Below are 24,443 nucleotides of genomic sequence, written 5' to 3' on the forward strand. Positions count from 1 at the left end.
ACCTAGCTAATAGCAGCAGCGTGATGATTTCGAACACTTGCTTACAATTTTTTTGGCGCCGTGTTTGATCAACATGTATTTACCATCGCACCTGAACTTGGTGGATTGTACCCCTTATGTTCGCAAAATTTGATTTCAGTTGTAGTTGTAATTATGTCAGTGTAGCCGTCTAAGTTTTACACCGCTCATAAAACTGACTAATACCACTATGGAGCACTTGTATAGGTATTATACTGAAAAATGCGCATTTAATCGACCCACTTGGAACATTGCCTACACATTGGCCACACCACCTCCATAATTTTCCCCCGATATGAATAAGATGCCTTGTTTAGCTCACCGTGTACACTGGAGAAACAAACTACGAATCTTGTATGATGCACGAAAATACACGGAAACTCGTCACCCAGAACATCGCTTTGTACTTCGAATAAATATAAACACCGTGCCTCGCATATTTTACCGAGGGTACCGGGGAAAACAACTAAATGCCGTGTGTAACGCATGAGAATTGGGATAAAGCGACTATCAGTAACTGTTGGCAGAGCACATAAGTAACCTGTACAGTATGAATTTTCGGTACACTTCACAAGAAAGTGGCCCTAGTTTTTCAAAATACGGAATATCTGCTGTGTTTTTTTCTCCTGCCGGGAAACAAGTAATAGTGTAGCTCTTGTTTAAAAAACAGCCTGAAAATGAAATCGTCAAAGTCAGAAGTGACGCATCCCTTTAGAAAAATTTCATGTCCATGTTCTATTGGTATTGAATCAGCTATGAACGTTTCACCAAGGTCATTTTCACTGCCATATCTACGATAAGTTGAGGTTACACCATGAAATTGGACAGTTATACCTGTAAGTAGTTTGATTAGATTATTGATGTACAGCCAGTGCCCAGCGCATTCACCCCATAGTGGTGTGCATCGCTCGTGTTGTCATTGTGGGTGTTCTGTACGCGGTCATGGATGAGGCAGTGTCAATGTCGACCGCCTCAAGACCATGGGTGGAGCCAGTAGGGCGGGGGAGGGTGGACTTGTGGGGCTTCAGCCCCCCCCCCCCCCCCCCTCAAAATTTTTTCTTGCTGTCATGCACCGCCAACCAAGCAACCCACGGCGCCAGAAATCATTGTGGATTCTGTCCAGAAGATCTTTTTCACGCTCGAAAAGACATTTCGACGTAAACATTGCAAACTTGGGCTGGATTTCATGCAATGCTCATGCATCTGGAGTCGCATAGCGCAGGAGTCCCATCCGAGCACAATGTTTCAAGCAAGTTATGATGGCGAGCGAACTCGTTGCGGGATCTTGCGGAGATCTCCCCTGTCGCTGGATCTACAGAGCGCACGGATTTCAATTCTGAAACATTAATGGTAAAGGCTCTCATAAACTTTCGATGCGAAAGGTGCATTGACATTTCTAAAGTTGTGGTTTAGATTTTCAATTCTAGAAATTTGTGGGTTTAGTGTTATAAACATTTGATGCCAAACGTGCATTAACACTTCTGGATTAGTACATCGGACAACACAACAAGACAAGCCAAATCAACACACTATAAGACAAGTTAACAAAGCATGCAGCAAGGTCCTACGAGACAAAGCGTTGTGGTGGTTCATTTGTGCCGTCAAGTCGCAGAAAAGAATATCAATTTTTTTTTTCACCTGCACCAAAGCATCCATGTCAAAAAACTAAAGCCAGCAAAGGTTACTACGTTCTTATTCATTTTTCTACCTTAACTTTTATTCATGAGGACACATTGGGCCTCTTGAATTTTCTTGTTCTACCCGCCGTAGTTGCTTAGTGGCTATGGTGTTAGGCTGCTAAGCACGAGGTCACGGGATCAAATACTGGCCACGGCAGCCACATTTCGATGAGGGTGAAATACAAAAACACCCATGTACTCAGATTTAGGTGCACGTTAAAGGAAACCAGGTGGTCCCAGTTTCCGGAGGCCCACACTACGGCATGCCTCATAATCGGCCCGTGGTTTTGGCACGCAAAACCCCATAATTTAATTTCCTTGTTCTGGCTACCAGCGGGCTGCCAGAGTCAGCCAAAGCGCATACGTTATTCACGTATTGCCCCGACCAACGCGCGGCATACTTTGGTGTGCATTCCTTTCTCTGGCCGAGTGGATTTTGGCCTAGCAGGGTTTTGGACACTTTCTGGCTAGCAGACGAAAAAAAAAGACGATGGTCGCTCACTGCCATGACTGTGGGAACTCGACGGATTGCAATGCGTTTGCTTGAGCGTAACCTTTTTGGAAAGTCTTGTCTCGCCGGTGTTGAATACCTGGCAGTATGTGTATGGTTCTCTATGTACCAAGTGTCTCACTTTTCTTCGATATTCCTTTGGTAGCCACATTAGGTGCCTAAAGTAGGCAATAAATTGTGGCCAGCTTTCCTTCGTGTTTTTCATTTCAGTGCTACTGCCCCACAGAAGAAAAAAAGACGTTGCGGCGCAGTGAATTGTCGCACTGTGTAAGTTTGATTTTCTTACTTCCTCATTTGTGGAACGTAATGGGTCGCGGGAATCTTCAGTTGCCAGATACTCTTATTATACCACTGTGATAGCAATCGTATGGACCCTCCAGGCGCGTTCCTGCTGTCGCAGCCATGTTCCGTATAAAGTCCAAGGGCTGTTAGCCCCGAGAACGAACGCGAGCGGCGCTGCGAGCGCCGCTCGCGTGACGTCAGGGCACGGACTCGCGCCTGTCGTCTGCTACAGTTCGGGCGTTGTCCGGGCGCTTTCTGCGGTGTTTTCGTTTGTTCGCCCTCGTTCTCTCTGCTTGTACACTTATGGTGGTCGTCTCAAATATATTTTTACGACGTCTTCCTTTGCGAACATTAATTCAAAGAGCTTATTTCTTAGACAAAAATGCAGCTCTCAAAGGCAACGCTACAGTGCCAGCCGAAGGAGCGCAGACCAGCCCATTGCGGTTTTTTCATGCGCGTATGGACAATCGCAAAAACATAGCATATAAGAATCCATTTATGATACCATACCTGCTGCGGTGCAACAAGTATGTCACAAACGCTGGCTATACATGACTTCTACAACAATTACGTTGATTTGAATCCGCTAAAACAGGTTTGCTTACATCGAGTAGTTCATGGTATAATATAGAATGTTTGCATTTCTTCACAGAAACGCTCGGCAGTAACACGGGGACTTAATACTGCAGTTTAGATTTTACGAGACCACTTGCTTCTTTAACTGCTTGTCAAAATTAGGCGGTTCTTCCCCTGTTTATATTAAGCGGCGGAAATTTGAAGTAAAGTTAATGAAGGCTTGCAGCTATTTACAGAATACGAATGGGAATGTACCAATATATATTCCCTTTTCCGTGCTACACGTTCAACTCACTTGAGAAATTTGCTGTTGCCTGTTGCTTGAGGGTTATACATGACGAATCTGTTTGACCAACTGACACAGGCTGCTCGACCCAATTTTTTTAGTGAAATATGCCTGTTGGACCGCATGGCTGCAGCCAGAAAGAAGTCGAAGCGTCAATCATTAGTTGTATGGGATACATTGAAGATATCGAAATTCCCCGGTGGAGGGTCAGAAATCAAGTGATAGTATATGCACGGCTTGTGGTGCTTTCTCTACGAATGTTTGCGATTGGATTGGAGCAAACTTTATTTAGCCTGCAGTTGGGCAAGGTTCTCTTTTATGTACTGACGAAGCGAATAGTTATCCGTTTGTATAATTAAAGAACGCTGGAACGATACATGGTGAGACAGAAGGTGTTTGAATTTTCCTTTTCTATAGGCAATCTAAGCTGCGCTGTAGTAGCTCGAGAATACTTTAGGCATTCCAGTTGGAACTGTAAAAAATGCTTTGTGGTTTCAATTCGAAGTTGTAGTGAACTGATGGGTTTCGCGAACATAGCACGGCTCGCCATACCGACAGTCAATTGCTACCGTTAGGTGATCAGGGGTGTGCCATATTGTCGATAAAGGCTACTGAGGGCCACTATGAAACATTTCATCACTTTCAATTGAGTGGCTCTCGATCTTATCAACGAAACCTTTCTCTCAGGTGATTGCTACTATGGTGTTTGTGAGTTAACTATGTAAATACTCTACGTGACGCGCCGTCATGTTAGCAGCAACGAGCAATTCGTTTTTTGGAGGCCTGTTTCAGAGGGGGATGAAAGTAGCAGCAAACTTTTTCATAAGAAATGTGCGCCTATTTTTTTACGCATTAATGAATGGCCATATTTGAATAGAACAACACACCAGAGTAATAAGGATCATGATGATCAGCTTCGCTGGGCAGTGTCTTTCTAACACGGATAACATGCTGACACCAATTACCCAGATTTTTTTTTGCATGTAAACTGCAATGTCTCTCATAGCTAAATACTAAGGGAATGTTAAGTGTTTAGTGAGACATCATACACAACTTCGCATGTTGAATTTGCAGACGTTTCTTTTACGCAAAATTTATGTACAGGCACGGCTCATACATCCATTGCAATGCCCGTAGACTCCTTCGATGCTACATAGCTTGCGATATCCAGGCCGCAAATTTTATTGACTCACGCGCTTTAAGAGAAGGAACTGTGGTTCAGGCTTGGCAGCAGAAAGAAGCCGACATATGCTTCAATGGTTACGGCTGTTGAATTTACAGACATTTCTTTTACGCAAAATTTATGTACAGGCACGGCTCATACATCCATTGCAATGCCCGTAGACTCCTTCAACGCTACATAGCTTGCGATATCCAGGCCGCAAATTTTATTGACTCACGCGCTTTAAGAGAAGGAACTGTGGTTCAGGCTTGGCAGCAGATAGAAGCCGACATATCCTTCAATGGTTACGGCTCGAGCCACCCATACCCCAAGCATACACGAAGGGAACGAGCGCGCGCGGCAGCCGAGCGAGCCGGAGCGAGCGGCGTCCTGGCCGTGACGTCACTCGCGAGAGGACGCCACTCCCAATTCTCGCCGCTAATAACATCGCAACTGCCCGCCGCATGCTGTATGTGCGAGTGAGGGGGGGGGGTGGGGGGGGTGAGCTGTCAATGGTGGCTTAGTCTTGTTTGCACAAGGGAGAAAAGCGGGGAGTTAGCGTGCTGCCTTTCATCACGCGCGATGCATCGGGTGGAGTGGAGGGAGGGGGTCAGACCTACGGATTGTGTGATCTGTGAATCTGATTGCGCAACATGTTTATTTGCCTTGTTTGACGCATCACATACAGTGACTTTTTCTTAGATATGTAGATTTATTGGAGACTTATACGTACCTTTATTTCAATATTTTGTTGCGAGGATTTGTTCATACGTGCAGTGAACTTTGTTTCCAGTAAGACTTTTTTGCCCTTTATCAAGCTGTATCTTCACACTTGTATATTCTACTGTAGCTTCGCATTTCTAATGTACGAGGGCGAGTCAAATAATAGTGAGCCAACCGACCCCGCGCAATAATGGTTCGGTTCATTATCTGTAAGGCACGCACGTAGCACACAGGCATCTCTCATTGACAAAAGTGACACGCAGGTGTGAGGATAAAGATTATAAAGACGGCACCGTCTTTGTAATCATGCTTGACCAACTAGCCCACCAACACATGCTCAGTGAGGATAAAGGTTCTTTAATACTCCCATACACTGGGTTGAACATGGTTGCATGGCATAATGGACGCTGCAGAAGTTTAACAGCATGGTGTCGTGAGGTTTTTGACAGCTGAAGGTGGCAGCCATACGGCAGTGTTTCCCGCCGTATGGCTGCCATGCACGTTGAACATTGCATTTCATGGGCCACTGTGAAGCGTTGGAGGAAACGGTTCAAAGAAGGACGTAAAAATTGCAAAGACGATCCAAGACCGGGCCAAAGCTCCCGTGCAGTAACCCCCAACACAATTGCAAAGGCTGATGGGCTGATTAGACAAGAACGGAGGTTAAGCATCGATGAGCTGTTACAGCGTGTGAACATCAGTCACAGTTCAGTTTACACCTTAATTCATGAACATCTCGGTTATCGGCTCTTGTGTGCAATGGGTGCTTAAGATTTTGAACCACCACCAGAAGACGGAGAGGTTCGGCGCAGCCTTGACTCACCTGATCCGATATGGGAATGAGGGTAATGACTTATTGTCTGTGATTGAGACCGGCGACAAATCATGGTGTCACTAATATGAGCCTGAAACACAACGGCAAAGCTTACAGTGAAAACGTTCAAATTCACTACCCCCCAAAGAAAGCAAATTCTGTCATTTCCACCGGGAAGGTGTTGATTTTTTTTTTTTCGATCGTCGGGGGTCATTACTGATGGAATTTGCTAAACCTGAAGAGACTTTAAACTGTTTCTGACATTGTGAAACACTAGATCGGCTGCATGTCGCAATCAAGAACAAATGACGTGGAAAATGGACGAATGGGATCATCTTTGTCCATGACAATGCCCGTCCCCATGTCGTTGATGTGATTAACACAAAACTGGCAAAGTTCAAGTGGGAAATGCTGCAGCATCCACCATACAGCCCAGTCCTGTCGACTTGCGACTTCCACATTTCGGGTCAATTGAAAAAACGGCTCAAGGGGACCATATTCGTGTCTGATAATGATGTGAAAGAGTCGGTTATACAGACTTTTTGGAGCAGCAACACAAAAACTTTTATGAGACGGGAATCTCAGCGACTTGTTAGTCAGTGGGGCAAATGTCTAAATGCTGACGAAGACTTCGTTTATGTAAAGTACCCTGTTTGTCATATATTCGCATTGGCTCACTTTCATTTGACTCGCCCTCGTATGTTTTGCAGAAATGCTGCTTTTTATACGTGCTCTCTGTTGCGACTATCGTTTCTATGCAATTACAATACACGGCCGGAGACAGCTCCTGCTATTCAATACATCGGAACAAAGGACAGCGTCATTAATATTTTTCCCTGGCCGTTGCATGTGTACAAAAATGTATACAAAATTCTTGAATGACAGTTTCATTAAAATATTGGCTTAACTTGTTCATTTCATGGCCTTTACATTTTCTATATCAGCAGCATACACGGCTTTGCTGGTTTCAAACTGATATAGTTCTAAAGTTCGTGTGATATTTTCTTTCCTTGTTAAGTAGACAAAAGACGCGGAAGCATTGATATGATTTATTTCGGGCACAATTTCTTTGACATGGCATATTTGTTTATGAAAAAACATATTTTACTTGTGTTGACAGTGCGTAGCGTTCAAACATTCATTTACAGCATCTTTGGCAATGACAATGCAGTTATTATTCATGTATTTGATCCCTCGACAAATTCTATAAGGAGGCCGAGCTGCATCGTTAGGCATATCTACCGGGGGGGGGGGCACTCTCCCCCCCCCGGTAGGTACGCCTGTGACTTTATTGAACAGCTGGTGCAACGTATTCGTTTAAATATAGAGAAAATAACCCGATGTTTTATGTGGAAGCTTCTGGCGTCTTCTTGTGGTCATGGGAGTGTCGTCTTGCTCGCTCAATTACGTCGGCTTCGCCGCTTTCGCGGACAACACTCCGTCAGCCTTTCGCTTTTAATTTTTATTATCTCTGTTAACACGACACTAAAGCGAATTTACCCATTACGAATTAAGGCAAAAAAGAAACCTCCGCTATTATCACCTTCCGTGTGTACATGGCTTTCCCCAACGTGCAAGAGGACGGTTGGTAGGGCACTCCCACCGAAGAAGACTTCTCCTCGCGAAGCCTCTTATTGCGGAGAAGCCAGCTCTGGATAGCGGTCCCGGGGAGCCACGCACGAAAGCGCACACGTATGGACGGGTGCATTTCGGGTGCACCGCAAATGCGGTACACGGCGTATCGCCAGTAGGTTAGGTCGGGAGGGCGGTGACCATCTGCCGACGCCTGCTTCACGTCGCACAAGATGTGTCTGCACATAGGGCGACTCAATCGCGCAGTGGCCTGCTTGAAGCCGCTTCCAGGCCAGATGGTTGAATTGGCCGAAGTGACTGCGATAAATGCTCGAACGCTTGGTTCCGGCTGCTCAGTCGCCTCTCTCTCGTCCCGTCACCTGAGCACGCGTCCGTTGCCCGCGTCGCGCGTCAGCCGAAGGTCAACGACAGTTGATGGACTCGGTGCACGCACGTGCATGTAGTTTTACTCGGAGAGAGAGCTAGGAGTAGCAAATATACTTGTTCATTCAGTTTCTTTTTTTTTTTGCATTGTATATAAATAAACTAGAAGAAAGGAAGTTTATTGGTCAAATCATAAGCCAACGAGCAACGCCACGAAGGACAACGTATGGGGAAATTATGTGTAGTTCTTCATTAAATTACAGAAATTATATATATATATATATATATATATATATATATATATATATATATATATATATATTGAGAGAGAGATTGTGTGTTTGCGCGCGCGCGCGATAGAGGTGAAAGGGGGTCAGCCAAAGGGCCCGATTTTTTATTAATCATATGAAGCCAACAAACTGTAGCGAAGAAGATAGGCGTGTGCTTCAGGCGCATCGTCAACGCCTCGCTCGATCGAGAACAGAGCTCGCGCGGTCGGTGCCCGACGCTTGATCAACAGACCTGGCTGTGTATCGTGTAACATTCTGGCTTGTTAATTAACATCACCAACTACATATAAGACGTCGTCGACTTTGCAAGCGCGTCAATGTATCAACGGCCGAATCCGACAAGATCCGTCATATTTTGATGGGCATCGAAGACGACCCCTTTCAAATGCTATCGAAAAACCCGCAGACCGTCGTCGAAGACCCTGATCTTTGTCAGAGTTACGATGAACTCCGCAGACAATGTCTCCCGACCCGGTAGTCTTCCGCGCAGGATCCCTCTGTTTCGAGCTTAACCACAGTTCCCGACCACGGCCCCCTGCTCTGTGAGATCGAAGAGATCATCCGTGCTGAAGTCGCTCGCCAGCTGTACTCACTGCCGTTCCAAGCTTGTAGGGATGCACGACCCTCACACATCCCCTGATAGGTTGTTTTCCCCGCATCTCTCGCGCCTCCTGTAATCTGGCTTCTCCGCGTAGCTTAGTGCCGGCGGCGTCGGTCAGATTGCAACACATTACGAGAGATGGACGGACGGACGGACGGACGGACGGACGGACGGACGGATGTTATGAGCGTCCCCTTTGGAACGGGGCGGTGGGTTGCGCCACCAAGCTCTTGCTATTATACTGCCTAATGTTCTACCTAGGTTAAAAAAGAAAAAGAAAAAACACGATGAACTCAACCGACCAAATTTTCTGACCCCCTATTGAGAACTTTGCTTTTGTACGTCTCCGTTTATTGTCATTTCCCTACTTTTCTTCCACCAATCTTCCTATCGCCTCTTACTAATCTATATCGCATATATATTTATTTTCCCCTGCTCTCACTAAACCCAAGGGCTTCAAGGAGGCCAGTGGTGTCTAAATTGACAGCTGGGCAGATGTCTTCAGATTTTAATAATAAAGCATGCTCCATCGTTTCCATAGCTTTACCGCAGCAAGCCTATGGTTCTTCTTTCTTATATCTCGCTTTATAGGTGCGTGTTCTAAAGCTTCCTGATCTCGCTTCGAAAAGTAATATTGAATATATCTTTATTTCCAACAGATTGGGGAAGACAGAACAAAAGCTCCAAGTGCAGCTTGAAAATACACCCTGCCCCCTATGAGCTTCCCTTTGAGTTATAATTTTTTTCTTTCCTGACTTCGTTTTTTCCCTCTTAAGTAGTTACTCATGGAAGGTTTCATTTCTATTGCCGCCACCCATGAGATTACTTCAGCCTCTCTGACTTTCCGCTTGACGTTCTTTGTTGCTGTGTTGTTCACCCTACAGGCCGCATACTTGCTGGTAAGCTTCCTAGTTTTTTCCTCCACTGTGACTCAATGTTTTTCCTGTACATGATACCTCAACACTCTCCCAGACCATTTACTTTCTTCCATATTCCTCAGTCGTTCTTCATAACGAATTTTACTGTGAGCTTCCCTCACTTCAAAACTATAGTGCAGCCCATATCGCCCTGCACATGCTTCATTTGTAGACTACCCGTGAGCGCCCAATGCGAGGCGTCCCACAGACCTTTGTTTCCCATTGAGTCCTGATTGTACCTCTGATTTCAAGCAAACAACTGCATTCCCGAAAGTCCTGGAACCATTACACCTTTCCACATACCCAGCGCTGGATTAGGGGGGGAGGGGGTCTAAGGGGGCTGCAGCCCAGGGCCTCGCCTCAGAGAGTTGGAGAAGGGGGTCCATTTAAGCTCGCGCGCGCTCGACGGAAAAAGTAGGTCGACTGGCAACCGAACTTTCCCGAAAGAAGTAGAAAAAGATAACTCAGAGGCGAAGGAGGGCACGTAACTTCGCCCGCGCTAGGAGTCGCCCTCTCCCCTTCGTTCTCGCGCTCGGCGTCGACGGGGCGAAAGAAAGATCGAGAACCTCCCAGAACAGACGTTTGCTCCTAGCCAATAGGAAGACGCGACCGTAACGAGAGAAGGAGTGCATGAGTTTGTACGGAGAAGGAGGGAATTTGTACAAGCAACTCTATGCGTATGTGAACGTCTGCTTTGGCGCTAGTAACAGACAGACGCGGCGCGCGTCTATAAAAAGAAGTTGATCGCGGGCTGCGATTCAGCCCCGAGCCGCCGGTTAAGCTTGCATAAGCCCGCCCTCTGAGGAGCTCCCGGGGGACGCACCACTCTCGGCCAGCCACGGACCATCCAGGCAGCGTGCGCCAGTCATCGGGACGGCCACCGTTGGACACCTGCGGTCGCGTCGGACTGACGAAGAGCGCGGCGAACAATTAGCACCCATTCATGCGAAAATGCTCGGTGGGAAGCATCAAAGTGGTGCGTCTAAACGAAAGGCGAAGTTAGAAAGAGCGTGAAAAGAATCTACCAAAGATGACAAAGTACCTACTGAATGCAGCTTCCGCGGATCAGTATGATCGCTCTACCCAGAGTCCGTGTCAAACTCCCAATAGTACCGACTGTGCTTCTGTGGAGGACTTGCCAACTCCATCACCACGGTTTCCTGGCAAGAAGCAAGATTTGACTCGTCTTGGTTGTCGATCCTGTGAAAACGGTGCCAACCTCGGACGTCCATATTTCTGAGCAACCGACGCCAACCGAGCCATGTCGTGTTCCTGAGTCAGCAACGTCTATGCTACTCGGCCGGGCCCCTGCCACAGAGCTCCAGGTGAGCGCTCCGCCACACCCGATTTCTACTACTGCTGATCAACAGGTGCCAAATCTCCCCGATGAGCCTCCTTCTGCTGACGAGCGCCTGCAGGAGTGAGTGAGTGAGTGAAAAACATTATTAGCTCTAGATTCGCTGGTCTTCTGCGGTCTTCAGATGGAATCGTCCATCTTCCAGCACAACGGTCGGTTGCCCTTAGTCCAGGGCTCCGCTGGATGCTGCTGCCAGTTGTGCTCGCCGAATCAGACCTTCTTGGTCGACCTGGCGATCGCTGGAGAGCACTCCCTCCCATTGCTCCGCACTCGGGTTTGGTATAACGGGTACCACGTCTATCTTCTGGCATGCCCACGTTATGTGGTACAGCGTGGGTGTTTCGTGGCACCAGGGGCATTTGTCATTGTATTGTGTGGGATAAATTTTGTTGATTACGTTTAGGTTCGGGTACGAGCCCGTTTGTAGCTGCCTCCACGCGACAGAGTCCTCTCTGCTAAGGGAGTTGTGCGGTGGTGGATACCGCTTTCTGCAGCCCTTGTAGTAATCTAGTATCGCCGAATAGTTTTGGGGTACAGGTTCGGTCTCCTCGTGGTCGCCTACGTTGGATGCTCGGTAATAAGTATACCCTCGAGCTATCCTGTCCGCCTCTTGGTTCCCTGCCACTCCCGTGTGTCCCGGCGCCCATACTATCGTATGCCTAATTCGTTCTTTTGTTTGTCGTGCTGTTATGTGGTCTCCGGAGCGGAGTATGCGGAGCGCTCCGTGCCCTATTCTGCCGCGTAGGTAGTTGCGGCACGCTGTTTGCGAGTCTGTAATGATTGTTAGAGACCGTTTAGACCGATATCCCTCCGCTGCCGCTAGAGCGACGGCCGCTTCTTCAGCCTCGACTATCGTACAGCCTTATAGTGATGCGCTGGTGATCTCGCGTAGGTTCGAATCAATCACCGTTGCTACCGCGTTGCTGTTGCTCTGCCCAGCTGCTCTGGCGTATGTGGCTGCGTCCACGTATACCGTCGTTTCTTGGGGTGCTAGTGTCTTTTGTAGGTATTCAGCCCTCGCTTCTCTGCGTGCTTTGTGGAGGTTGGGATCCATGTTCCGGGGTATGGGCGCTACTTTTAGTGTGTTGCGATACTCGTCCGGAATTGTTTCGGTCCTCTGTATCTCTTGAAGTTGATCGGCGCAGCCTAGTTTCTTCAGGAGCTCCCTGCCAGATGGGGTCTGCTGTAGTCTGCGTTGTTGGGAGACTAGTTGCGCCTCTTTCAATTCGTCGAAGGTGTTGTGTAGTCCTAAGGCTAGGAGCTTTTCGGTTGAGGTGTTGTGGGGAAGGTGGAGTGCGGTTTTGTAGGCTTTGCGTAGAATCGCGTCCGCCTGTTGTACCTCACTCTTGATGGGATTGTAGAATGGAAGGCTGTATGCCACTCGGCTGACGACCAAGCTTCTGACCAGCTTGAGTGTGTCCTCCTCTCGCATTCCATGGCGTCTGTGTGAGATGCGCGTGATCATGCGGGCCACTTGTAGGGTGGATGCCTTGAGTAGGGCGAGGGTGTGGGTGCAGCGTTGGTTTGACTGTATCCACATCCCCAGGATTCTGATGAGCGTCTTTTCCGGTATCGGCTTCCCCTCGAGGTAGACGTTGAGCTTTAACTCGTCGCTGGTGGGGACTGTGCGGTTTTGCTTTCCTCTCCAAACTCTCAGGAGCTCGGACTTCTCAGTGGAGCAGGCTAGCCCTCTTGCTCTGACGTAGTCATCTACGCAGGTGGCTGCCTCTTGTAACTTCTCTTCTTTCTGTCTGAGCGAGCCTGTGTTAACCCAGATGGTGATGTCGTCGGCATACATGGCGTGGTGTATGCCGTCGATTTCTTTTAACTGTTTTGCCAAGCCAATCATTGCTATGTTGAAAAGCGTGGGGGAGATGACCGACCCTTGAGGCGTCCCTTTGTTTGGAGTAAGGAACTTCTCTGATCGGAGCCCTCCGAGGCCAATCGTTGCCGTTCTGTTTGAAAGGAAGGCTTTGACGTAGCCGTAGACTCTCCTCCCGCAGTTCAGGTCGTTCATGCCCGTGAGGATAGCTTCGTGGCTTACATTGTCAAAAGCCCCCTTGATATCCAATGCCATTATTATATTCTCCCCGCTCCTGGGGACGTTCCCGAGTACTTCTTTGATTTGAAGCAGTACGTCTTGGGTCGATAATTTTGCTCTGAATCCAAACATGCTGTGGGGATACAGTTCGTTGTCCTCCATGTACTGTTGTAGTCTCAGCGTCACCACTCGTTCGTACAGTTTTCCCAGGCACGATGTGAGCGAGATCGGTCTGAGGTTCTCAATTTGCAGTTTCTTGCCTGGTTTAGGAATCATCACTATCTCCGCATGCTTTCACTCCTCGGGAACGGTCTCAGCTTCCCAGTGTTTGTTGAGAAAGTCGGTTAATTCTGCGACTAACTCTTCACTGAGGTTGCGGATGAGTGCGTTATTTATCTTGTTCTTGGAGTGTTGTTTCCTGCAGGCGTTTTCTCACGAGGAAGAGAAAACGCCTGCAGGAAACAACACTCCAAGAACCGACTCACTTGTTACCTGTTAGTTTGGCTTCAAATAATCATGTTCCCACCCACAAAGTGTGCCTCGAGAGGACGAATGAGACGGCTTCTCGTCGCGGCAACAGAGAGGTACAGACACCCCCCCCCCCCACACCTCAGCAAGGGGTACGTTGCGAGATTATCCGAAGTGACCCTGCTAAGTGGCCGGACGTTATTACTGACAGCTTTTGGAGTGTATGCCTTGAGAAAGGGCCATTGTATTTTCAAAATCGGGCAGAATATTTTCTGTCTTCCGAAAGGCAATACAAAAATTGGAGGACGCTTAAGCTTCGCCTTCAAGAGTGGAACGCGATAGCGTTCCCGTCGACCCGCCAATGGGTGTAAGACAATGGGCTACAGGGCAGCCATCACTTCGAGGCGCCCCGCATCAGACGCGGTGAGCGTCGAGCCATATGGTCGAGCAACGCGGCGTTCGGCGCAGCAACGAAACGTGCACCTGAGCAAGCGGAGCGAACCAAAGAACTCGGTATCCCGGAGGGGGAAATGATGCACGCCAGCCAAACGCCGTGATCGGCACGGGCAGAGAGATAGAGAGATAGTGATCTAAAGAAAGGAAGGACGCTTGATTCTACAGAGGGAGCAAGGCGAAGCGTTGTCAGGGGAGAGAGTCCGAGCCGCGACAGCTCCAATGCGCGCGTGGCGCGCCATCTGTCGGGGCAGCGCCGTACATGGAGAGGAGGGGGTCTTCTGTGTTTGCCGCAAGATGGCTCTCCGTGTGCGGAAAGCGCAGAAGAAATGCAGCGAAACGCACTTCGCTACTCGTGTAATTGCGACTTCTGTAAGTTACATGGTCATAATTACCGATATACACCACAGTATAACTTTCCACGGCTCGTTTCGAAGGCAACACCGCATTCACTAGAGGCGCGTTTGTACCTTTTGGAAGCATCGAAATCGTGGCTGAGTGGTAGCGTCTCCGTCTCACACTCCGGAGACCCTGGTTCGATTCCCACCCAGCCCATCTTGGAAGTTGCTTTTTATTTATGGAGTGCCTGCCGTGATTTATCGCTCACGGTCAACGCCGCAAAACGCCGACGCCGACGACACCGGCTTTTCTGCGACACGAGCTCCTTAACGCTATCGCGTTAAAACTCAGAAACGCTATATGTCACCATCTTTTCGTGCGAAAGGCTGTAAATGGGGAGACGTACGAACGACACTGGTTAATGTACTCGGAGTCCAAAGGTTAAATTTACTGTTTCATGTGCAAACTATTTTCGACTTAAAGCAACCTCAGTGCTTTCACCGAGCACGACTTTTCTGATTGGAAAAGAGCGGAAGAAAAGGTTTGCGCACATGAAAATAGCATCGAGCACTGGAACTACGTGGTAGCGTGGCTCGCCCGCCCTAACTCGAGCAGCACAATTGACAAGGAGCTGGTTAAGCATCTTGTCACTGAGACCGCTTACTGGACAGAGGTGTTGAAGCGCGTATTCGTTGTAGCTAAGCTTCTAGCTGAGCGCAACCTAGCGTTTAGGGGCAGTGAAGATATTTTTGGTTCACCAAGAAATGGCAATTATATGGGAGTGCTTGAGGCCATTACCAAATTTGATCCCTTTCTAGAGGAGCACATCAAACGCTACGAGATGAAAGGAAAAGGTCACCCATCGTTTCTGTCAAAAACCATTTGTGATGAATTTATCGAGCATATGGCAAAGACTATCAAGGAACGTCTCGTTGACGGTGTGAAACGCGCAAAATACTTCTCTTTAATTGTTGATTCGACTCCAGACCTTACTCACGTTGATTACCTATCAATTGTAAGATACTATTTAAATGGGAAAGTGTACGAACGCTTTCTTAGATTTGTTCCAATTGAATCGCATACCGGCTTGTATCTTTTCGATACCGTGATGTCCCTCTTGACGACCAATGGCATCTCAATTGATGATTGTAGGAGCCAAGCTTATCCCCTTCAGTCACGGTGTACACGTTTGTGGACGCGACCTATTTTTGCCATTACTGTGCAGTGGTTGCAAGGAATAGAGAGCGAACATTAAGCATTGAGTAAATTGAACATTCTGCTTTCCTAGAGTACACCCACTTCATTTTTTAGAGAAATTTATCGCTTTGTATGACTGCTTTGGTGAAGGCACTGCCATCTTTGACGGGCCGTTTGACTTGGGGCGTTTCGGTAGCAATTTCGAAAGATATTTTTCCCTTGTTGCAATGCTTGTGCCAAATTATTAATCTGTGCATGTAATTCGAGCGGGTGATTCAATATTTTTAATGAAGAAACGTAGCATTACTGACTGTACAATAAATGAATATATGATTACCATGTAATTATGGTGGCTATCTGTAAAATGCACAGTCATTCTCGTCGCACCTTGACTTGCTTTCTACGGAGCCTCCAGCACCTTGGCATAAAATTATCTAAATTTTACACTTTATCAACAATCGAACATCATTCGTGACTGAACGGGTTATAATAATGTGAATAATATGTCAGGAAAATACAAAGGACTGCAGGCTCAAATCAAACACCTGAACGAATTGGCAGTCTATGTCCCGTGTGCTGGTCATTCATTCACTGAACTTCGTTGGCGCGTGTAGCGTTGACAGTTGCCTTGAAGCAGTCAAATTTTTCACTGTAATTCAGAGACTGTATGTGTTCTTTGCTGCCTCACCTAAGCGATGGAGGTATCTTTTGGACAGCATGGGCGGAACGAGACAGTAGCTTGTTTTGAAAAGTCTCTCTGAGACCAGGTGGTCAAGACACGCTGAATCATGTAAGGCCATTCTGAAAAATTTCAATGCTGTCTTGTGTTGCCTTGAAGCTATATCAAAGAACGAGGAAGAAACCGGTGACACTAGGAACGAAGCGCACTCCCTCTTCAAGAAAATGACAAAACTAGGGACTACATTCATTCAAAATTTTATCAAAATTCAAAATTTTTATCGTAGAGACCTACAATGTTGTACTTGACAGTCTAGGCTCTGCTTTGCGAGTGCGAAAGGCCGCCTACACTGAACTCTGCGAAAGGTTCGGATTTTTAAAATTGCTGACAGAAGTTGGGAGCGAGGCCTCTCTGGCACAGCAGGCTGAGAAGTTGGTGAAACCTACAAAAATGATTTGGAGCCAGCATTTTCCGCTGAAATCGTTCAGTTTGCAAACTTTCTGCACAACTTTGTGTGCCAGGACACGAGTCCCCTGGGAATATAACGAAGTTGCTGCACGAAAGAAAGCTTATTGATGTGTTTCCGAACCTTTCTATTGCTTTGCGAATGTACTTAATATCAAGAGGCGTCATAATTCAATTGATAAAACGCTCAGATAGCAGAGCACCGCAGCGAGAGGACACAGAGCTTCGGCAACACAGGCACAAGGCTTCCAACCACTCGTCGTCGTCGTCTTTTTCGAAGCAGTGCCTGCTGCTCGTTCTTCTCCCCTACAATTGTCTCCCCGGAGAAGAGGAGCCGTCTCGGCGACCTACGGGCACAGGTGGATCGAAGCACGGCTTGAGCCGCTGAACGTACACTATTTCGCGCCCTCGGCGGCGCTTATCGGAAGGCGGCTCAAGGGGTTCTACCAAATAGTTCACAGGAGACGTTTGACTGACGACACGGTAGGGGCCCTGGTACTTGGACACAAGCTTGGGTGAAAGTGCAAGGCTGGTAGCGGGAACGCAAAGCCAGACGAGTGAGTCAGGGGAATAGGGTGCCGGAGAAGAGGGAATATCCCGAAGGTGCTTCTGTCGATGCTGATCTTCCGAAGTAAATGTGCGAGCGAGCTTTCGTCACTCTTCCGCGTGTGCAGCAGCCTCGGATAGAGTAGTAGCCTCCGTTGTGTCAGGGCGATACGGAAGGATGGTGTCCATTGTGCGGGAAGGCTCGCGTCCGTAAAGAAGAAAGAACGGGGGAAGTCGTGTAGTGGTCTGTGGGGCGGTATTATAAGCGTACGTCATGCACGAAAGGTAGAATTCGGTCCCAATTGGTTTGGTCAGATGCGACGTACATGGCTAGCATATCGCCAAGAGTGCGGTTAAAGCGCTCAGTCATGCCATTATATAGTTTGTGGGTGGTATGCAGTAGTGGTACAGTGAATTACGTTGCATTTCTTGAGCAGGGCTTCTATAACATCAGACAGAAAGACGCGGTCTCTGTCGCTCAGCAACTTTTTGGGGGCTCCATGGCGAAGTATGATGTTACGCAGAAGGAACCAGGCAACATCCCGCGCAGACGCGTTGGGCAGAGGCGATGTTTCGGCGTAGCGTGTGAGATGGTCTATCGCCACTATCGCCCAGCGGTTGCCACCTGAAGTACTCGGAAAGGGCCCATAAAGATCAACTGAGCTGTTCTGGGCTGGGCGTAGGGGCTGCGGAGGCGCGCAGAAGCCGCTTCTGGGCAAGTAGTTCGCAGCTGGAGAAGGCGAGGCGTAGAAGCCGCTTCTGGGGGTGTAGTGCGCAACTTCCGGCGGTGGTCTTGGCCTGGCGATGACGGCAGCATACGTGAGCGGAACCGGCGCTGAAGGTGGCTGATTAGCGAGAGGTGGTGCGTCGCTGACTTGATCATGTATGACGCGTCGGAGTTCTGGGGACAAAGAGGACTCAGACGACTGCGTAGCAGCAGCAGTGACAGTTGGCGCGCGACTTCTTCGCGAATGAATTGCTTGATTTGGTCGAGGAACGAAGAGTGGGCGGGAGCAGCACTGGAACTGTCGGTTAAAGCCGAAATCGTGTCGTCGGGCGCGGCAGCTCGGCGCGTATAGTAAGGCGTTGTTTGCGGAGCTCATCGTAGCTCTGGCACGGTGTAATGACTTCGTCAATCGTTTGAGGATTTTTCGACAAGAGCATATGGAAGGCGTCATTCTCTATGCCCTTCATGACATTCTTGATCTTTTCAGAGTCGGGCATGGCGGGATTAATGCGCCGGCAAAGGTCAACTACGTCCTCAATGTAGCTGGTGAAGTTTTCACCCTTTGGTGAGCGCGACCACACAAGCGTTGTTCTGCGCGAAGCTTGCGCACAGCGGGGCGACCGAAGATGTCTTTGAAACAATGGGTAAATGCTGTCCAGGTGGAAAGGTGGGATTCATGATTCCGGAACCAGAGATTAGCGACTCCAGAAAGATAGAAGGTGACGTTAGTCAGTTTAGCTTTGTCATCCCATTTGTTATGCGCACTCACGCGATCGTATGACGAGAGCCAATCCTCCACGTCATTGTCGTCGTTGCCGCTGAAGACTGGAGGATCTCGTTGGCGTAGAGCACCGGAGCAGACGACAGGCGATGCCAGGGAAGGATTGGGCTGCGCGGCGTGCTGAGGCATGGCAGAAACAGTAGGGAGCGTCCAACTGCGGAGTTCCAGGTTTGGGAAGGGCCCAGCACGTCCACTAAATGTCAAGAGGCGTTATAATTCAATTGATAAAACGCTCAGATAGCAGAGCACCGCAGCGAGAGGACCCAGAGCATACCCGTGGCAAACTGTGAGAACGAACGATCGTTTTCAAAGTTGTCGCTGATAAAAAATCGCCTTCGTTCGAGCCCCCCTGACGACAAGGTGAACTCGCTTGCTATCATGTACATTGAAAGTGACCTCCTCCGCGATCTATCCTTCGAACAGACTATATTATTTCGCCAAAGCGAAGGCGCGAAAGATGCCATTTTAAAAGAGGACTGACTGTTTGCGCTATGCATGAAGCGTTCCAATAAGTTCGTTGTGTCGCATCCCAGCCTCCACGTTGCCAATGAAACGCTGCGCAGTGCAATTCAAGATATGCAAATCTTCGTCGTTCGTCTCTTGTTTGCTCTTCTTGTGATATTTAGCGTGCTTATAAAGAACCGTATTTTTGTTGTTTTTGATAGTGCCACGTTTATTTGGTGTCGTCCTTGCTTGCCTTACCGTTAACGAAAATATTTTCAAATGTTTTGTAATTATGTATACAGCTGGTAGTTTTAATCTGTATTCTAGTGCATTTTTATGGTGTTTGTATTGCCTTAAGTATTGTATATGTCTATTGCATATTTATAGAGTAACGTGTATAACGATTACTACAGTCTGATGCTTGAATTTTAATAAAGAATGTTTTGGATACAACCATGCGTCTCCTCACGGGATTAAACTTAGTGATGCAAACAAAGCCTAGCTTCAGAAGGATCGACGTCTGAGCTGTGTTGTCTTTTCTACGTTCTTGATAGTCTTGAGTGCACTAAACTTTTCCTTAAAGCCTAGCTTTTGCTGAAAACAGAATGCAAATTAATCACAACGTAAACATATGTGTTGGTGTTTACAACAGCGCGCGTTTCAAGCAAGTTTTGTTGTTTTCCTTATAATAATACCAATAATAATAATCCCGTTGATCGCACTTCGTTCTTTTTAATTTGGCGGAATTAAAATGAAACATGGCATATTTCCAGTAGCGTAGCAGGCGACAGGGGGGGGGGAGGTCAGTACAGGGAAAGGGGGTCTGCATGCGCATTAGCACAGACAGACAGACAGACAAAGAACTTTAATAGCAAGGTCCTGAGACGCTTTGCCCTAGGGCAGAGCTGCGGGCCGCTCCCACGTGGGGACTGGTAGGCCGAGCCTAACCGCCGCATCGTGGGCTCTCTGGACAGCCCAAGTTTGATGTGCATATTCTGAGCTCCGGATGGCAGAGCTCCATTCTTGTTCTGTGATGCGATTGGGAGATCCCCCATTTTTCTTAATCCGGCTCTGCACATACCCTGGAGCACCTCGTACCAATTGTATCCTCATAGCGCTATGTGCTTCATTATGGCTGCATTTCTCTTCCACTTTTTATTTATTTATTTATTTATTTATTTATTTATTTATTTATTTATTTATTTATTTATTTATTTATTTATTTATTTTGTAATGAAGCAGACGCGCCCCTGTGTATGTGCCGTCTGAAGAGGAAGACGAAGGGCCGTGCCGTGATCTCGAGCGACCCCGTGCTTCGGACAGCCCTTGCAGTGCCTTGTTTTGCCTAGCGTTCCACAACGTCGTGAACGAGAATAAACCTCATCGCATTTGGTGGAGGTTGCTGAGATCCTTCGCCTCGTCCTGGAGCTCCGCACTCGAACCCTGCCAACAAGATCGCCTTCCACTATGCCTGATCCCGCCACCTCGTTGCCCGCCCCACCGGCTGCCACTGTCATCTGCGCCGGCGTCCCTCGTCAGCGCGACCCACCCATTTTCAGTGGGACCGCCGAACACGATGTGGAAGACTGGCTCTCATCGTACGAACGTGTAAGTGCCCATAACCGATGGGATGACCAGTCTAAGCTGACCAACGTGCCGTTCTACCTCGCCGACGTAGCCAAACTTTGGTTCTTCAACCACGAATCAGACTTTACAAGCTGGTCCGCCTTTAAGACTCTGTTTGCCCAAGTGTTTGATCGCCCAGCTGTGCGTACGCTACGCGCTGAACAGCGTCTACGCCAGCGCGCACAGCAGCCTGGAGAAACATTCCCCAGCTACATCGAGGATGTTCTCGATTTGTGCAAGCGGGTCAATCCCAGCATGTCAGAGGATGACAAGATCAAACACATCCTCAAGGGCATCGAGGACAGCGCATTCCAGATGTTGCTGGCCAAAGGCCCAACTAGCGTATCCGTCCTCATTAACCTCTGCCAGAGCTTTGACGAGCTGCGCCGCCAACGTTCCATCGCCCGCCAGAACATCCAGCACGCCGATTCCGTCTCCAGCATCGCGGTTTCTACCGAATTCACCAACTCGACCCTCTCGCAGCATATCAAAGATTTTATCCGTGAAGAGGTGGCCAGGCAGCTCTCGCTGCTGCCTCACAGTGACGCACCTACGGCAGCTTTGCCTCCAACGCTGCAGGAAGCCATCCGAAATCACATATCTGAAGCGCTTCCTGCAGCTCCTACAACCCCCCCACCCAACCCTATGAGTGTGCCGCTGGCCCATACCAACTTTGCCAACCACCCTACGTCGCTGCCGCTCAGTTATGCAGCCGTGGTTGCACGGCCACCTGCGCAGACCGCTTCCTTTCCATCGCCCATGAATCCGGCTTCATTTCAAGTTGCCCGACCGTCACCACACTTTTTTCGTCCCACCGAGACGTGGCGCACTCAAGACAACCGGCCTATCTGCTTCGCCTGCGGCATTGCTGGCCATGTGGCACGCTTCTGTCGCCGCCGCGCCTCAACTGCGTGTACCAGCTTTGACAGGCCCCGCTACGCACCACAATACGCCGCCACGCCTCCATTATCACCGCGACGTCTCGACACTGATCGCCGGTTGGAAACTCGGCGTTCCCCTTCCCCTCGTCGGCGTTCGATTTCGCCCCTGCGTCGTCGAGTTCCCACTGAAGAGGGAAACTGACTGCTGCAGTTCCTGAGGCAAGAACTGCAAATACGTCGATTTTCTCAAGACCTCAATCTTCGCCGCAAAATGTAATTACCGTTTTTGTAGAGGGAGTACCAGCAGTGGCACTAGTCGATACCGGAGCAGCCGTTTCCGTCATTCACGAGGGCCTTTGCCGCAAGCTACGAAAAGTGACTACAGCTCGCTCTGGCCTGGTGCTCGCCACTGCCAGCGCGCAGCGAATCCACCCTTCAGCTGTATGCACGGCCCGTGTCGTCATCAACGACGTTCTGTACATAATCGAGTGTTTCGTGCTACCATCGTGCTCTCACGACCTCATCATTGGTTGGGATTTCCTGTCACGTCATCATGCTGTCATTGACTGTTCACGTGCAGAAGTGTCGCTTTTACCACTATGTGAATCACTGCCGACCAGCTCTCCTCACTTTGCCGACAAACTCACTGTTGATGCCGACACAACCGTACCTCCTGAGTCGTCGATGGCTGTTGTCTTGTCGTCTGATTCCGCATCTGACGCCACCGTAGTGTTCACGCCGTCCGATGTGTTTGCTCAACGCAAGGGCATTGTTCTTCCGTTTGCCGTGCTTACTGTAACCTCTGGCTCAACTGTGATGCTGGTCACCCACTACTACCAGTACCCGATCAGCCTACTGCGTGGAGAGACGGTAGGATACTTTCAAGCGGTCGACTACGTCGACGACTTCGATGTTCCTGCCGCCTCCCTCCGTCACCTTGACGCCATCGCTTCGGTCTCCGGCTCATCACCTTCAGTGGGTTTTGACAAAGCCATCGACCCTGCACTTTCACCATCTCATCGCCGCCAACTTCTCGCTCTCCTTCACAAGTTTGTCTCTTCTTTCGACTGTCATCAGACGTCACTGGGCCGTGCCACCGGTGTTTCTCACATCATCGACACTGGTTCCCACTCCCCCTTGCGACAGCGCCCGTATCGTGTCTCTGCCGAAGAGCGCCGAATCATCACGGAGCACGTGGACGACATGCTCCAACGTAAAGTCATCCGTCCCTCTCAAAGTCCTTGGTCTTCACCTGTCGTATTGGTGAGGAAAAAAGATGGCTCCATTCGCTTTTGTGTCGACTACAGACGCCTAAACAAGATAACGAGGAAAGACGTTTATCCTCTGCCTCGAATCGATGACGCTCTCGACTGTTTACAAGGCGCAGAATACTTCAGTTCCTTGGATCTGCGCTCCGGGTACTGGCAAGTTCCCATGGCCAAGCCTGACCGTCCGAAAACCGCATTCGTTACACCCGATGGCCTCTACGAATTTAACGTCATGCCCTTCGGGTTGTGCAACGCGCCTGCTACTTTTGAGCGTATGATCGACACCATTCTTCGTGGCCACAAATGGAAGACCTGTTTATGTTACCTCGACGACATCGTCGTCTTCTCAACCGATTTTCCGACGCACCTCGCTCGCCTGCATGACATTCTGACCTGTCTCGCCTCTGCCGGTCTACAGCTTAACCTCAAAAAGTGCCGCTTTGCTGCAAGCAAGCTAACCATATTGGGTCACGTTATCTCAAAAGACGGCGTCTTCCCGGATCCAGACAAGCTCCGCGCTGTTGCAGAGTTCCCAAGGCCCACGTCTATCAAAACCCTCCGAAGTTTTATTGGCTTATGTTCTTATTTTCGTCGCTTCGTACGCAATTTCGCATCCATCATGGCGCCTTTGACAAGTTTACTTTCCGCCAGTAACGGCATAGCAGCATGGTCACCTGACTGTGATGCAGCATTTCAGCAATTGCGCCACTTGTTGACCTCACCACCGATTCTTCGCCACTACGACCCTGATGCTCCCACGGAAGTCCATACTGACGCCAGCGGAGTTGGCCTTGGCGCGGTCTTAGCGCAACGGAAAGCTGGCTATGATGAATACGTCGTCGCTTATGCGAGCCGTACTCTAAAGAAAGCAGAATTAAATTACTCCGTCACAGAAAAGGAGTGTCTAGCGATCATCTGGGCATTAAGCAAGTTTCGCCCATACCTTTACGGCCGTTCTTTCGCCGTTGTTACTGACCACCATGCCCTTTGTTGGCTTTCTTCCTTGAAAGACCCGTCTGGACGCTTGGGACGTTGGGCGCTTCGCTTGCAAGAGTACGACATCCGCGTCATGTACCGCTCTGGTCGCAAGCACTCCGACGCTGATGCGCTCTCTCGCTCCCCACTGACGCCTGATTTGGCGTCGTTGTCAGCTTCCTCGTCCACCCTGTCACCGTTCACCATCCCTGACATGCTCACAGAGCAGCGCAAGGACCCATCCCTTGCAATGTTACTCGACTACCTTGCTGCTCCGTCTGATGTCCCTTCGACACGAGCACTGCGTCGCCAAGCAACCCACTTCTCAGTGCGGGACAACATTCTATATCGCCGAAACTACATGCCCGACGGACGCAAATG

At 48.9% G+C, this 24,443-nt stretch overlaps 1 protein-coding gene across 1 annotated transcript in view; it reads left to right on the forward strand.

The window, feature by feature from the left end:
- Positions 1–960: 960 nt before the first annotated feature.
- Positions 961–24,443, forward strand: part of LOC135901388 (heparan sulfate glucosamine 3-O-sulfotransferase 1-like) — a 48,152-nt gene continuing 24,669 nt past the window's right edge. The window contains exons 1-2 of the mRNA XM_070541439.1: positions 961–1,011; positions 2,419–2,475. Coding sequence (XP_070397540.1) covers positions 961–1,011; positions 2,419–2,475 — 108 coding nt within the window. The remainder of the gene's footprint in view (positions 1,012–2,418; positions 2,476–24,443) is intronic.

Source organism: Dermacentor albipictus, chromosome 6, assembly GCF_038994185.2.
Source record: "Dermacentor albipictus isolate Rhodes 1998 colony chromosome 6, USDA_Dalb.pri_finalv2, whole genome shotgun sequence".
Classification (NCBI taxonomy): Eukaryota; Metazoa; Arthropoda; class Arachnida; order Ixodida; family Ixodidae; genus Dermacentor; species Dermacentor albipictus.